Raw genomic sequence first — 12,408 nt, forward strand, 5'->3', positions numbered from 1 at the left:
CGGTCCCTTGGTTCCACGTGTCTCTGCCGCGCGCAGTTCGCTGCCGGCGTAATTCCCTGGTCGCACTGCTATCAATGGGATTTTCCATTGAAGCCGCCCCATGCCACCGGGAGGGGTGGGGGCGGGGGGGGGGGGGGGGGGGGGGGGGGGGGGCAGTGCGCTGCCAGCGGGAACAGAATCTCAATGGCCAGAGAATTCGGCCACAGAAACCGGTTTACTGAGCAACAGTGATTCTCTCTGGCTCCTTTATGTTTCTGAGACTTGGACAACGTACAGTAACCTGCGCAAAGCACTGGAGAAGTATCACCAGCAGGATCTTCGCAAGGCTCTCACAATCCAGTGACACGGAAGGCAGTGGAACAGCAGCGTCCTCTCCCAAGCCAACTTGCCCAGCACCATGATGCCAATCACTCCAAACCAGGCTCTTTGCCGAACACCAGAAGAAAATGGAGAAAGTTTATTCGGGAAGGCAGCGAGCAAAGCGAGAGACTTGGTCAGGAACGTGCAGAGGCGAAGTCGAGGTGTCGGAGAGAGCGCACAAACCTCCCAACAACCCAACCCTTCAAACACCATCAGACCCACATATGACAGAGTCTGTAAATAACACAATGGACCCGTCACACATTCCCACCCACTGGACCAGGATGGAAACAATTCTCCCTCGATCCCGATGGACTGCCGAAGAGGGTGAATGGAGGCTGGTGGATAATCTTAATCCCCTGGTCCTCAACCTCTATATATGGCCTTCTTGGATCTTGCAAAGGCCTGTTCCCCTACAGTGATCATCACTGTAGCTTCACAGCGCCAGGGTCCCAGGTTCGATTCCCGGCTTGGGTCACTGTAAAGCTGCAGTAAAACCTCTGTGCTTCTATATTCCATTTCCCTGGCAATAAATGCCAATATTCCATTTGCCTTCTTGACCACTTACTGTTCCTGCATAGTAACTTTCTCTGATTCATGTACCAGGACACCCAGATCCCTCTGCAGCACGGTAGCACAGTGGTTAACACAATTGCTTCACAGCTCCAGGGTCCCAGGTTCGATTCCCTGCTGGGTCACTGTTTGTGTGGAGTCTGCATGTTCTCCCCGTATGTGCGTGGGTTTCCTCCGGGTGCTCCGGTTTCCTCCCACAGTCCAAAGATGTGCAGGTTAGGTGGATTGGCCATGATCAATTGCCCTTAGCGTCCAAAAAGGTTGGGTGGGGTTATGGCAATAGGGTGGAAGTGTGAGCCTGGGTAGGATGCTCTTTGCAAGGGCCGGTGCAGACTCGATGGGCCAAATGGCCTCCTTCAGCACTGTAAATTCTATGATTCTATGATCCTGGGCTCAAAGATAAGCAATGTCTTCATCTCAAAATTCTCATCCTTGTTTTCAAATGCCTCCATGGCCTCCCCCCTCCTGCAATCGGGGAAGATGGGAGTGGGGTAGTGGTAATGTCACTGGACAAGTAACCTGGTGGCCCAGGCCAACTCTCTGAGCTGCTTTATCTTGGATAGTGTCAGGTTTCTTGAATGTTGTTGGAGCTGCACTCATCCAGGCAAGTGAGAGTAGTCCATCAGATGTCTGACTTGTGCCTTGTAGCCGGTGGGCAGGCCTGAGGAGGGGGGGGGGGGTGGAGGTCAGGACAGGAGTTACTTGCTGCAGAATTTCTAGCCCTCGATCTGCTCCTGTAGCCGGAGTATTTATATGGTGTTCGTTTACCAGGCCAGATCCCAACATCTTTTAAATGAGTAAAACTGTGAGGAAAGGGGACTTCACCCCAGGAGTGACGACTCTGATCAATAGGTATAGTTTACGTTAAAACAAACTTTAATTTAAACACAAAATTAACCATATTAACATCAAAGATATAGCATTATAATTATCAGTTACTTTGTTTTTAAATAAAAGAAAAAACTTTAACCCACTATCTACACCTGCCCCTACATATAGTCCAACAAAGCAACCCAATACTGTTCAAAATCCACTCATAAATAAAGTTAGCAATCATGGTTACTTGCTTATCTGTACAGACCTTTGAAGAGAAAGACACTTTCAGGAATAACCTGGAAATCCTCCTGTCTTGTCAGACTCAAACCTCATGGCAAATTGCTGTTTGGCTTAAAATTCCTCTAACAGACTGCAAAAGTATAGACAGCCCTAGCTCCTCCCATTAATTACATCATCTGTATCCTACCAAGATGCCCCATGACCTGCTTAGCTATGACTAAACACCATTCCCTCATAAATTATCTACACCCCAAGGAATCTCCAGCAGTCAAAACAATATCCCATTAGCCATCTATATGTTGACAAGTAAATGGATAGAAACCATGGTTACCTCACCTTTTACAACTTCTTAATTACAGCTTTAGTAGCCACACTGCCTGTATGTATTTTAAACGTGCATTTTTAATAACATCACTGCCACAAATATGAAATATAATATCTAACAATTTTTACATTCATCACAATCGCCAGTTCGGTTCAGTTGCTGGTGAATGGAAAATCCCAGGATATTGATAGTGGGGAATTCAGCGAAGGTAATGTCACTCTCACCTCACCTCTGGCATTCACCTCTTTTGTCCATGTTTGAACCACGGCGGTAATGAGATCAGGAGCTGAGTGACCCTGGCGGAACCCAAACTGAGCAATGGGTGAGCAGGTTATTGCTGAGTAAGTGCCCTTTGATAGCACTGTTGATGACAGCTTCCATCACTGGTGTTCGAGGGCAGATTGATGGTGCGGTAATTGGCTGGATTGGATGTGTCCTGCTTCTTGTGTCCAGAGCATGCTCATGCTTTAGCTTGCAGACTGGATAGTGGAGCGAGTTTGAGTGGCCGCCTCTTATTCCTCCATCCCAGAGGAACTATAGCAGAATCCTCGAACAATGCAGCTAATGCAGGCCTCTTGACTGAGGAAACTGTTTCCAATTTAGGTTGACTGAAGTGAAAGGAACATTATTATCAGCTAAAAGTGTTTGGAAAAACATAGGAGGAGCAGGCGTGTAGTCCCTTAGAAACAGCTGAAGTACTTCTGCATCATGTGGTTTTGAAGTGTTACAGTTCGCTCAAAGAGTCTCAGCTTTCTGGGACAACATGCATTTTTACATCCACGTCTAGGGCTGCACCTGTGTATAGAATCACTCCTGTTCCTACCACGTGCCATTAGCCTGTGTTGGAAGGATTTACAGGCCGATATTCAACCTGTTTTGCCATGAAGTGCTGGGGTGGGACTTGAACCTGGATCTACTGCCCGTGGAGGCAGGCATTCCACCCACTGTCCCACAATGCTTCCTCTCCCGATATCAGATAGAACCTGCTGACTGGCGACAGGTGTAGCTACGACCAAACTATTTTAGCCACAGGCACTAACTTTATTAGAAAACTAAATACAAACACACGCACAATCCACACAAAGATGCTTCATTCTGTGGATGCTCGTTTCACAACAGTGACCAGCATTCAGCAAAACTAACAAATTCATTCTGAACAAGAAACTCACACACACTGGGCGGGATTCTCCGATCCTGGGGCTAAGTGTTGACGCCGACGTAAATGCCGGAGCTTTTTACAACGGTGTCATCTGGCCCCTAGGATCAGCGATCGTGTACCGCACAGGGGGCCAGGACGGTACTGGATAGCCTCAAGGTGCTCCAGCTGCCGATACAGGCGTCAACACGGCCGGTGCGAGTTCGCGCATGCGCGCCACGGCCAGCGCGAGTTTGCGCATGCGCGCCACGGCCAGCGCGAGTTCGTGCATGCGCGCCACGGCCAGCGCGAGTTCGTGCATGCGCGCCACGGCCAGCGCGAGTTCGTGCATGCGCGCCACGGCCGGTGCGAGTTTGCGCATGTGTGTGGGTTTCCCCGACGCAACATGGCGGAGAGCTACATGAGCCCGGCGCGGAGGAACATGGTCCCCCACCAGGATAAGCCCACCCGCCAATCGGTAGACCCAGATCGTGGGCCAGGCCACCGTGGAGGACCCCCCCCCCCCCGGAGTCGGATCCCCGCTCCCCTAACCAGGCCACCCCCCCACAGCATGAATGCTGAGGTCCTGGTGGGTAGGACCACACGAGAACCACGCCGGCCGGACTCGGCCGGCACTCGGCCCATAGCGCAGGGAGAATCGCCGGGTGGGGGGGCAAATTGAACGGTCCCCGACCGGCGGCGGGCAGGCATCATTGGCGCTGATTCTGGCGGAGCGGCGTCACGTGATGCCCTTTGCCCGCCGATTCTCCGGAGAATCCCACCCACTGCCTTTCGAGTTACCATTTCACCAAATGCACCTGAATTCCGTTAGTGTGCAGAAATCTATCAGTCCTTGCTTTCAATATCCTCACTGATTGAGCATTCACAGCTCCCTGTGGTAGAGAATTCCAAAGATCCACAACTCAAAATCTGAGTGAAGGAATTTCTCCCCATGTCAGTGCGAAATGCCCGACCCCTTTATTCTGAGACTGCACCCGGCTGTTCTCGATTCCCGAGCCAAGGGAACCACTGTTCCAGCGCCTACTCTGTCAAGCCCCTTAAGAATTACGCATGTGAGCTCTGAAATCAGATGGCCGATAATGGTGCCTATTACTCATTTTTTTATTTGCTAATACATTTGCCACATCTGGAGTTGCGATCAGCCACATGTGGCTGCTGACTTATTAAACAACAGTAAGTAAAAAGCAGGGAGTTCCGCATATGTTCCAGTCATTATAATCCCCTTTTTGGAACGATGTTCCAGTCAGATGAATGACTCAAAAAGAACAAAATGAAGATCCATGTGCTTGACTGGAAATAAATCCTGAAACGTCCAAGTGATGACACCGCAGTGATTTAGCAATAACTTCCTGACAGATTTGTCACCGCACACATCTGTATCGCTGAAGATAAAGGTATCTCCTGTGTTAAAGTAATCAAAGTTGAACAACACGACATCTTGAACCACAAACAGGCCAGAAACCATAAGAAGTGAATTTGGTTCTCCAACCCATTTCTGGCACATTATGCAGTGTGTGCAGCCTTTCGTCAATGTCAGTGATACAAATAAACAAGTCTTACATTCACTATAAACACTAACACTACACTCTTGGGGAGGGAATCTCCGACCCCCCCCGCCGAGTGGGAGTGTCACCGGGGGTCGGCGTGAATCCCGCCCCCGCCATCCTCTCAATTCTCCCGTCCCCCAAAAACCGGCCCAGCGTGAGTCACGCCGCCCGCCTTGGAGAATGGCGGGTCCGGCACGACTCAATGGGCGCTGGGGCCACCCGAATTCTCCGGCCCGCGATGGGTCCCGAAGTCCTGCCGGCGTCAATCAGAGTAGGTCCCTTACTGGCGGGACCTGGCGGTGCGGGCGGGCTCCGGGGTCCCTTACCGGCGGGACCTGGCGGGCTCCGGGGTCCCTTACTGGCGGGACCTGGCGGCGCGGGCGGGCTCCGGGGTCCCTTACCGGCGGGACCTGGCGGCGTGGGCGGGCTCCGGGGTCCCTTACCGGCGGGACCTGGCGGTGCGGGCGGGCTCCGGGGTCCCTTACCGGCGGGACCTGGCGGTGCGGGCGGGCTCCCTTACCGGCGGGACCTGGCGGGCTCCGGGGTCCCTTACTGGCGGGACCTGGCGGCGCGGGCGGGCTCCGGGGTCCCTTACCGGCGGGACCTGGCGGCGCGGGCGGGCTCCGAGGTCCCTTACTGGCGGGACCTGGCGGTGCGGGCGGGCTCCCTTACCGGCGGGACCTGGCGGCGTGGGCGGGCTCCGGGGTCCCTTACTGGCGGGACCTGGCGGCGCGGGCGGGCTCCGGGGTCCCTTACTGGCGGGACCTGGCGGCGCGGGCGGGCTCCGGGGTCCCTTACCGGCGGGACCTGGCGGTGCGGGCGGGCTCCGGGGGGTCGCGGGGGGATCTTGCCACTGCCCCGCGGTCAGGGCCCACCGATCCGCGGGAGGGCCTGTGCCGCGGGGGCACTCTATTACTCCGGATCGTTGTACTCCTCCATATGGCCGATGCGGAGACAAACGCTCCTGCGCATGTGCGGGGAAGACGCCAGCACGCGCTGGTGCTCCCGTGCATGCGCCGACTCACGCTGGCTGGCGGAGGCCCTTCGCCACCGGTTGGCGTGGCACCAACCACTCTGGGGCGGGCCTACCCCTGAAGGTGCGGAGGATTACGCACTTTTGGGGCAGCCTGACGCCGGAGTGGTTCACGCCACTCCGTCCCGGCGGCCCCCCACCCCCACACGGGAGAATCCCGCCCCTGTGATTTGATCTATCATCCAACAGAGCAATAAATATTTAAAACCAAAGCAGACCATTGTACAATAATGTGTACATTACCCACCAGTTCAGATACTGGACTTGCTTTGGAACTTGTGTTATCTGCAGTAAATTTCACCACACTTTCTGCGCTACAAGTTGTACTGAGCTGTCCAGATCTGATCAGGCCTTCCAAACCTGCAATCTCTGCCACCTCGAAGGACAAGGGCAGCAGATACAAAGGAACACCAGCACCTGGAGGTTCCCCTCCAACCCACGCCCCACCCTGCCTTGGAAATATATCGGCCGTTCCTTCACTGTCACTGGATCAATATCCTGGAACACCCTCCCTAACAGCACTGTGGGTGCGCCTACACCTCAGGAACTGCAGCGGCTCAAGAAGGCAGCTCACCACCACCTTCGCAAGGGCAATTAGGAATGGACATGTTAGCCTCGCCAGCAATGTCCACACCCCATCGACGAATTCACAATTTACAAAATGTCCTGGATCTCATCCGTCTTCTTTCAGCAGGGTGGGTGCGAGCAGTTGGGGAGAGCAAAACAGCAACAACATCGCTGGGGCTCCACTCACATTTGTACAAAATTGCTGTATTCACAATTTAAATAATTTACAGAATGAAATTCATAATATTCATCAGAAAAATGTATATTGGCAATGAATATATATTCAAACAATTTGCATCTCACGATTGATACACACGGAGACAGGACAAGACTCTACAATTTACAGCATCAGCTGATTCTCTGCTCACCTTTCTGGGTTTCACTTTATCGTGGTGATCATACTGGAAGATTCCTTTGTAACTCAGTCCCAGCCACCAGGGGATCCCTTGCTTGTCCTATCAGATAAAGATCACTTTTCAGCAGTCAATACAGCACAGCGTTCGAAAACAGTTACCCACCAAGACCCAGAATACCAAGTGGCATTGAGTGGGCGTGGGTTTCAATCAGGTAACGGCTCAAACTTGTTCAGACAAGGTACGAGGCACTGAACCTCACCGTATCCGCAAGTTTCAAATGGGAACGTTTTCAGATTAAATCTCGCAAAACACTTCTGATGTTTCTCAGTAACAAAGAGCAGCAAACGCTAGAAATACTCAGCAGTTTGAGCAGCATCTGTGGGAGAGAAGCAGCGTTAAAGGGCGGAATCTTCCGGGCCTTCCAGCAGTAGGAAGCCTGGCAGCTGGAGGAGAGTAATCCAACTTGTGGTGAAGCCAATGTTGGGGGGGGGGGGAATGAACTTTAGGAATTAAGTTCTTCCGACTTTAAAGGTTGGTCGAGCTTCCCAATGAACAATGTTGGGAAGACATTTTGCATACATTAGCATCTCACACATAACGGGCGGCATGGTAGCACAGTGGTTAGCACTGTTGCTTCACAGCTTCACAGGGACCCGTCTTCGATTCCCGGCTTGGGTCACTGTCTGTGCGGAGTCTGCACGTTCTCCCCGTGTCTGCGTGGGTTTCCTCCGGGTGCTCCGGTTTCCTCCCACGAGTCCTGAAAGACGTGCTTGTTAGGTGAATTGGACATTCCGAATTCTCCCTCTGTGTACCCGAACAGGCGACTAGGGGATTTTCACAGTAACTTCATTGCGGTGTTAATGTATGCCTACTTGTGACATTAATAAAGATTCTAGATTATTATATGCTCATTAAAAGGCCACCTCGCTAGAATTAAGTTCTTGCTCCAAATTAGGTTCCTCGTCAGCAAAAATTTAGAACCTTGACTTTTGCGACTGCACAGAAGTGGGGGGGGGTCACCGGGTCAGGTAGACTTGCTCCATGATTAACGGTGAGTTGCGGCTGTGCTGTCCTGTTTGGGGAATGTCTGTAAATGTCACTCGAGAGCGGCTGGTGTCAGTGCAAGTTCCATTGGAGGTGACCCAGGAGGGGAGGACGGGTTAGTGAGGGAGCCAGGGCAGGGGTGGAGGAAATAGTCCAGGCTTTAAATACGGCGCCCGGACCTTTGAGACATTGAGGTAACGACTGGGATGGCGTACTGCTGCCTGCCCCGCCGTGTGAATCGGCGAGTCCTCCCGGGTGTTATGAGCTGAACTGCACAAAATCACGCGTGGTCAGTCATCCTGCCCACGGCAGGGATCCCTCCCACCTTCACGCCCACCACTAAAGTCAGGCTCTAGAACTGAAGATGCCGGCCATGATTTCAGGTGGGAAAGGCGATCGGATTTAAACAAGTGAAGGGGGGAATGGATGGGAAAAGAGCAAAAGGGGAGGTCTGTGATAGGATGGAAGACAGGAGAAATTAAAGGACAAAGAGCTGTTATCGGATCAAAGGAGTGGCAATGGGACAAGTAAAGAAATAAAAGAGAAAATGCTGGAAAATCTCAGCAGATCTGGCAGCATCTGTAGGGAGAGAAAAGAGCTAACGTTTCGAGTCCGCTGACTCTGTCAAAGCCTAACAAAGAAACAAAATGTATGTCCAGAGGAGGTGTGAATAGCAGAATGATGAACAGCTGCTGTTTGAAAGACATGGGGAAGAGAATAAGACGTTGAAACCAAAACTTGCAAAGAGAAAAGAAACAAAATGGGTCAAGAGATTCGTCTGAAATGGTTGAGCTTAATGTTGAGTCTGGGATGCTGTGAAGTACTTAAATAGAACACAGAACAGTACAGCACAGAACAGGCCCTTCGGCCCTCGATGTTGTGCCGAGCAATGATCACGCTACTCAAACCCACGTATCCACCCTATACCCGTAACCCAACAACCCCCCCCTTAACCTTACTTTTTAGGACACTACGGGCAATTTAGCATGGCCAATCCACCTAACCCGCACATCTTTGGACTGTGGGAGGAAACCGGAGGACCCGGAGGAAACCCACGCACACACGGGGAGGACGTGCAGACTCCGCACAGACAGTGACCCAGCCGGGAATCGAACCTGGGACCCTGGAGCTCTGAAGCATTTATGCTAACCACCATGCTACCGTGCTGCCCCTAAATGATGAGGATCAGTTCCTCAATCTTTGAATGTTGTCCAAATTCCATTTAGAAATGAGTAGTCCACTGCTAAAAGAGGATGCCACCAGAGGACAATGTCCCTTTAAGAGCTTCTTGACATGCAAATCTGTGGAAGGCATCCCCGCCAACTCCAGTAGGCCCTGTGCCATTTCATGCTCTGATGAGGGTTAATTAATTGTCAGAAGGCAGGATTTCCGCCCATCACTGAGAGGAGATCCCGCCTCGGAGATTGGCCATCAGCTCTCCAGACATCCCGGGAACAGCGCTGCAGTGGCCAGAATGGGAGGGCCTGGGGCATTAAGAATGTGGCAGTCGGGGTCTCAGGGAGATAGATTTTGGAGAAGGAGGTTGAGAGATCACCGGGCCCTCAGGAGAAGGTGATGCCAGTCAGAAGGAGGCTTCTGATGAACATGCCCCACCACCACCTGATATAGAACTGAATTAAATTTTGGGTTCCCACCTACCTGTCATCCACTGGACTGCCTAAAAATTGAGGCTGGGTGGGAAAAGGCCCTGAAGTGGCCACTAAATGGTCACTGAAGGACCTTGGTTGGGGCAAGGTCAGGCTTTCCCTCTGGGACCCTGCCCACTCCGCTGAAAAATAACGTGCAGGTCGGGGTGGGCAGGTTCATGGGGGGAATCCACCGTGCCAGCCGCACGGTTCAATTCCCGTACCAGCCTCCCCTGACAGGCGCCGGAATGTGGCGACTAGGGGCTTTTCACAGTAGTTTCATTGAAGCCTACTCGTGACAATAAGCAATTTTCATTTCACTTTTTACATTCTAGTAAATTCTGCACCTTCTTCAAAGTTTTCACAAACTTCTTCAAGCATGACTCCCAGAATTGCACACAGAACTCCGGCTGGGGATGAACTGGTGTTTCAGAAATGTTTAGCAGAATGAAGTAGACCTGGAGGTTGGGGATTGAATCCTCACTTATTGAAAACTCTTGAGACACTGATTGATCTGGTGAACGAAACTGTCATCATAATCAGTTAATGATAAGGGCAGCACGGTGGCGCAGTGGAGCACTGCTGCCTCACGGCGCCGAGGTCCCCGTGTTTGCGTGGGTTTCACCCCCACAACCCAAAGATGTGCAGGGTGGCAGGATTGGCCATGCTAAATTGCCCCTTAATTGGAAAAAAATGAATTGAGTACTCTAAAAATTTAAAAGAATAAATAATCAGCTAATGATAACACTTGTGTTTCAAATAACACATTTGAGGAAAATCCCTCCCTTTGTGCCAGTTCTTCTCCAATACTCCAACATAAATAAACTATACAATTCATTGTTGAACAGCCTATAATACGTTGCTCTTCTAAACTCCCTTATCTTCTTCAGGATGAGGCAACAAAGATGTTATAGGTTTAAACAATCTAAGGATCCCTAGTTTGGATTTATTAGCTATAGACAGGGAACCAACTTGCATTTACATAGCACCGAGAAGTGTCGTAAAATGTGCCAAGGTGGGCGGCATGTGGCGCATTGGTTAGCACTGGGATGCGGCGCTGAGGACCCGAGTTCGAATCCCGGCCCTGAGTCACTGTCCGTGTGGAGTTTGCACATTCTCCCCGTGTCTGCGTGGGTTTCACCCCCACAACCCAAAAATGTGCAGGGTTAGGTGGATTGGCCACGCTACGTTGCCCCTTAATTGGAAAAGAAAAATTATTGGCCACTCTAAATTGATATTAAAAAAATAAATAAATAAAATGTCCCAAGGTACTTCGCAGAAAGGTTAACAAACAAAATCTTACACCAAGCCACATAAGGAGACATTGGGACAAATGACCAAAGGTTTTGGCTTTAAGGTGTCATGTGAGTGTGCCTTTAAGAAATGGATGTTTAAGCAATGTACCTTTAAGAAATTAAGCAGCTCATATTACTGAGGTGGGGGGTAGCTGAGCTGAGCTCACTTCTGCTTTTAGTTTCAAATTTGAGGAGAAAGTTGGAAGTGTTTGTGTGTTTTCAAAAAGCTGCAAGAAGAAAACACAGAACTGGTCTGTTGATGTCTGAAAATCCAAAGACTCTTAGTATATTGAATGTAACCTCACGTCTGTTGTTAAAGGTGAAGTCCTTTGGAGGTTTGAGGGATTATTTAGTGTTGTATTATTTTCGGGGTTATCTTTGAAGTAAGGAGTGTTAAGTGATCCAATGTTTATTTAAAAGGTTAAGTTGAATTCATGGAATAAACATTGTTTTGTGTTTAAAAACCCACATGTCCATAATTGTAATACCACACCTGGAGACCAAGCCGTGGGCTGGAAAAGCAACAATACATTAAAGGGAGAGGTTGGTTGAACTCCATGATACATTTTGGGGTTCTGAAAACACCTCTCCCATAACAAAGGAGAATGCTAAATGTGTAAGGAAACCTGGAGGGAGGCAGAGAGTTCTTGTGAGGGAAATTCAGCAGTTTATACAGAATGGCGGAAGGGTCTGTACATCCCACCAAACCAATCCCACCCCATTTTCAGCTCCACTAGGTTTCAGTAACTGACAGTAAGCGATGGCACCGTCGTCAGTGATCGACAAGAGTGTCGTTCGAAAACGGGACGTATCTAAAAGAGGGTAAGGAAACCCGGGTTGAATAAACCAGGTGGGTTTGGTGGTGAAAAGGGCCATGACAAGTGAGCGAATTCCCCCAATCTCAGAATCAGGAATGTGGGGAGCGGTTACTCGGCAACGGAGGGAACACCGATGGATGTAAAATACATGTGGCCCGAGAATAATGAGTGAAGGAAGGCGACAAAGGAGAAGACTATCGCCCTTCACTAAACTGGCGATTAGCTTGCAGAGTATTCACACAGCGACACCACTTGGTACTGTGAGAGCTGAGAGTTTCAGAACTCCATTCAAACTGAGATAGTCGGCACTGAAATAAAAAGAGAAAATGCTGGAAAAACTCAGCTGGACTGGCAGCATCTAGTGGAGAGGAAACAGGGTTAAATATTCCCAGTTCAATATGACGACACCATCCAATGGATTGGGTTAATATTTGATAAGAGAGGGTGAGTCAGGGGTGACATTCATATCCTTCAGAGAATAGGATTCATCGAGATTCACTGGCAATATAAGGGTACACTACAATTATTAATAACATCAAGTACTGTGAGCGTTGCGAACAGAGTCATTTGAACCTGAAAACAGACGAGTGTAAATGGATACTTGGGAAATCTGTCAGCAACAAGACATTTAA

At 50.4% G+C, this 12,408-nt stretch overlaps 1 protein-coding gene across 8 annotated transcripts in view; it reads right to left on the minus strand.

Moving 5' to 3' along the window:
- The window catches only part of frmd4a (FERM domain containing 4A), a 734,343-nt gene that overhangs the window by 92,754 nt on the left and 629,181 nt on the right, over positions 1-12,408 (minus strand). For all 8 annotated transcript variants that reach the window (XM_038811950.1, XM_038811947.1, XM_038811948.1 and 5 more), the window contains one exon: positions 6,986-7,072. In XM_038811950.1, coding sequence (XP_038667878.1) covers positions 6,986-7,072 — 87 coding nt within the window. The remainder of the gene's footprint in view (positions 1-6,985; positions 7,073-12,408) is intronic.

The sequence above is a fragment of the Scyliorhinus canicula genome, chromosome 11 (genome assembly GCF_902713615.1).
Source record: "Scyliorhinus canicula chromosome 11, sScyCan1.1, whole genome shotgun sequence".
Taxonomy (NCBI): Eukaryota; Metazoa; Chordata; class Chondrichthyes; order Carcharhiniformes; family Scyliorhinidae; genus Scyliorhinus; species Scyliorhinus canicula.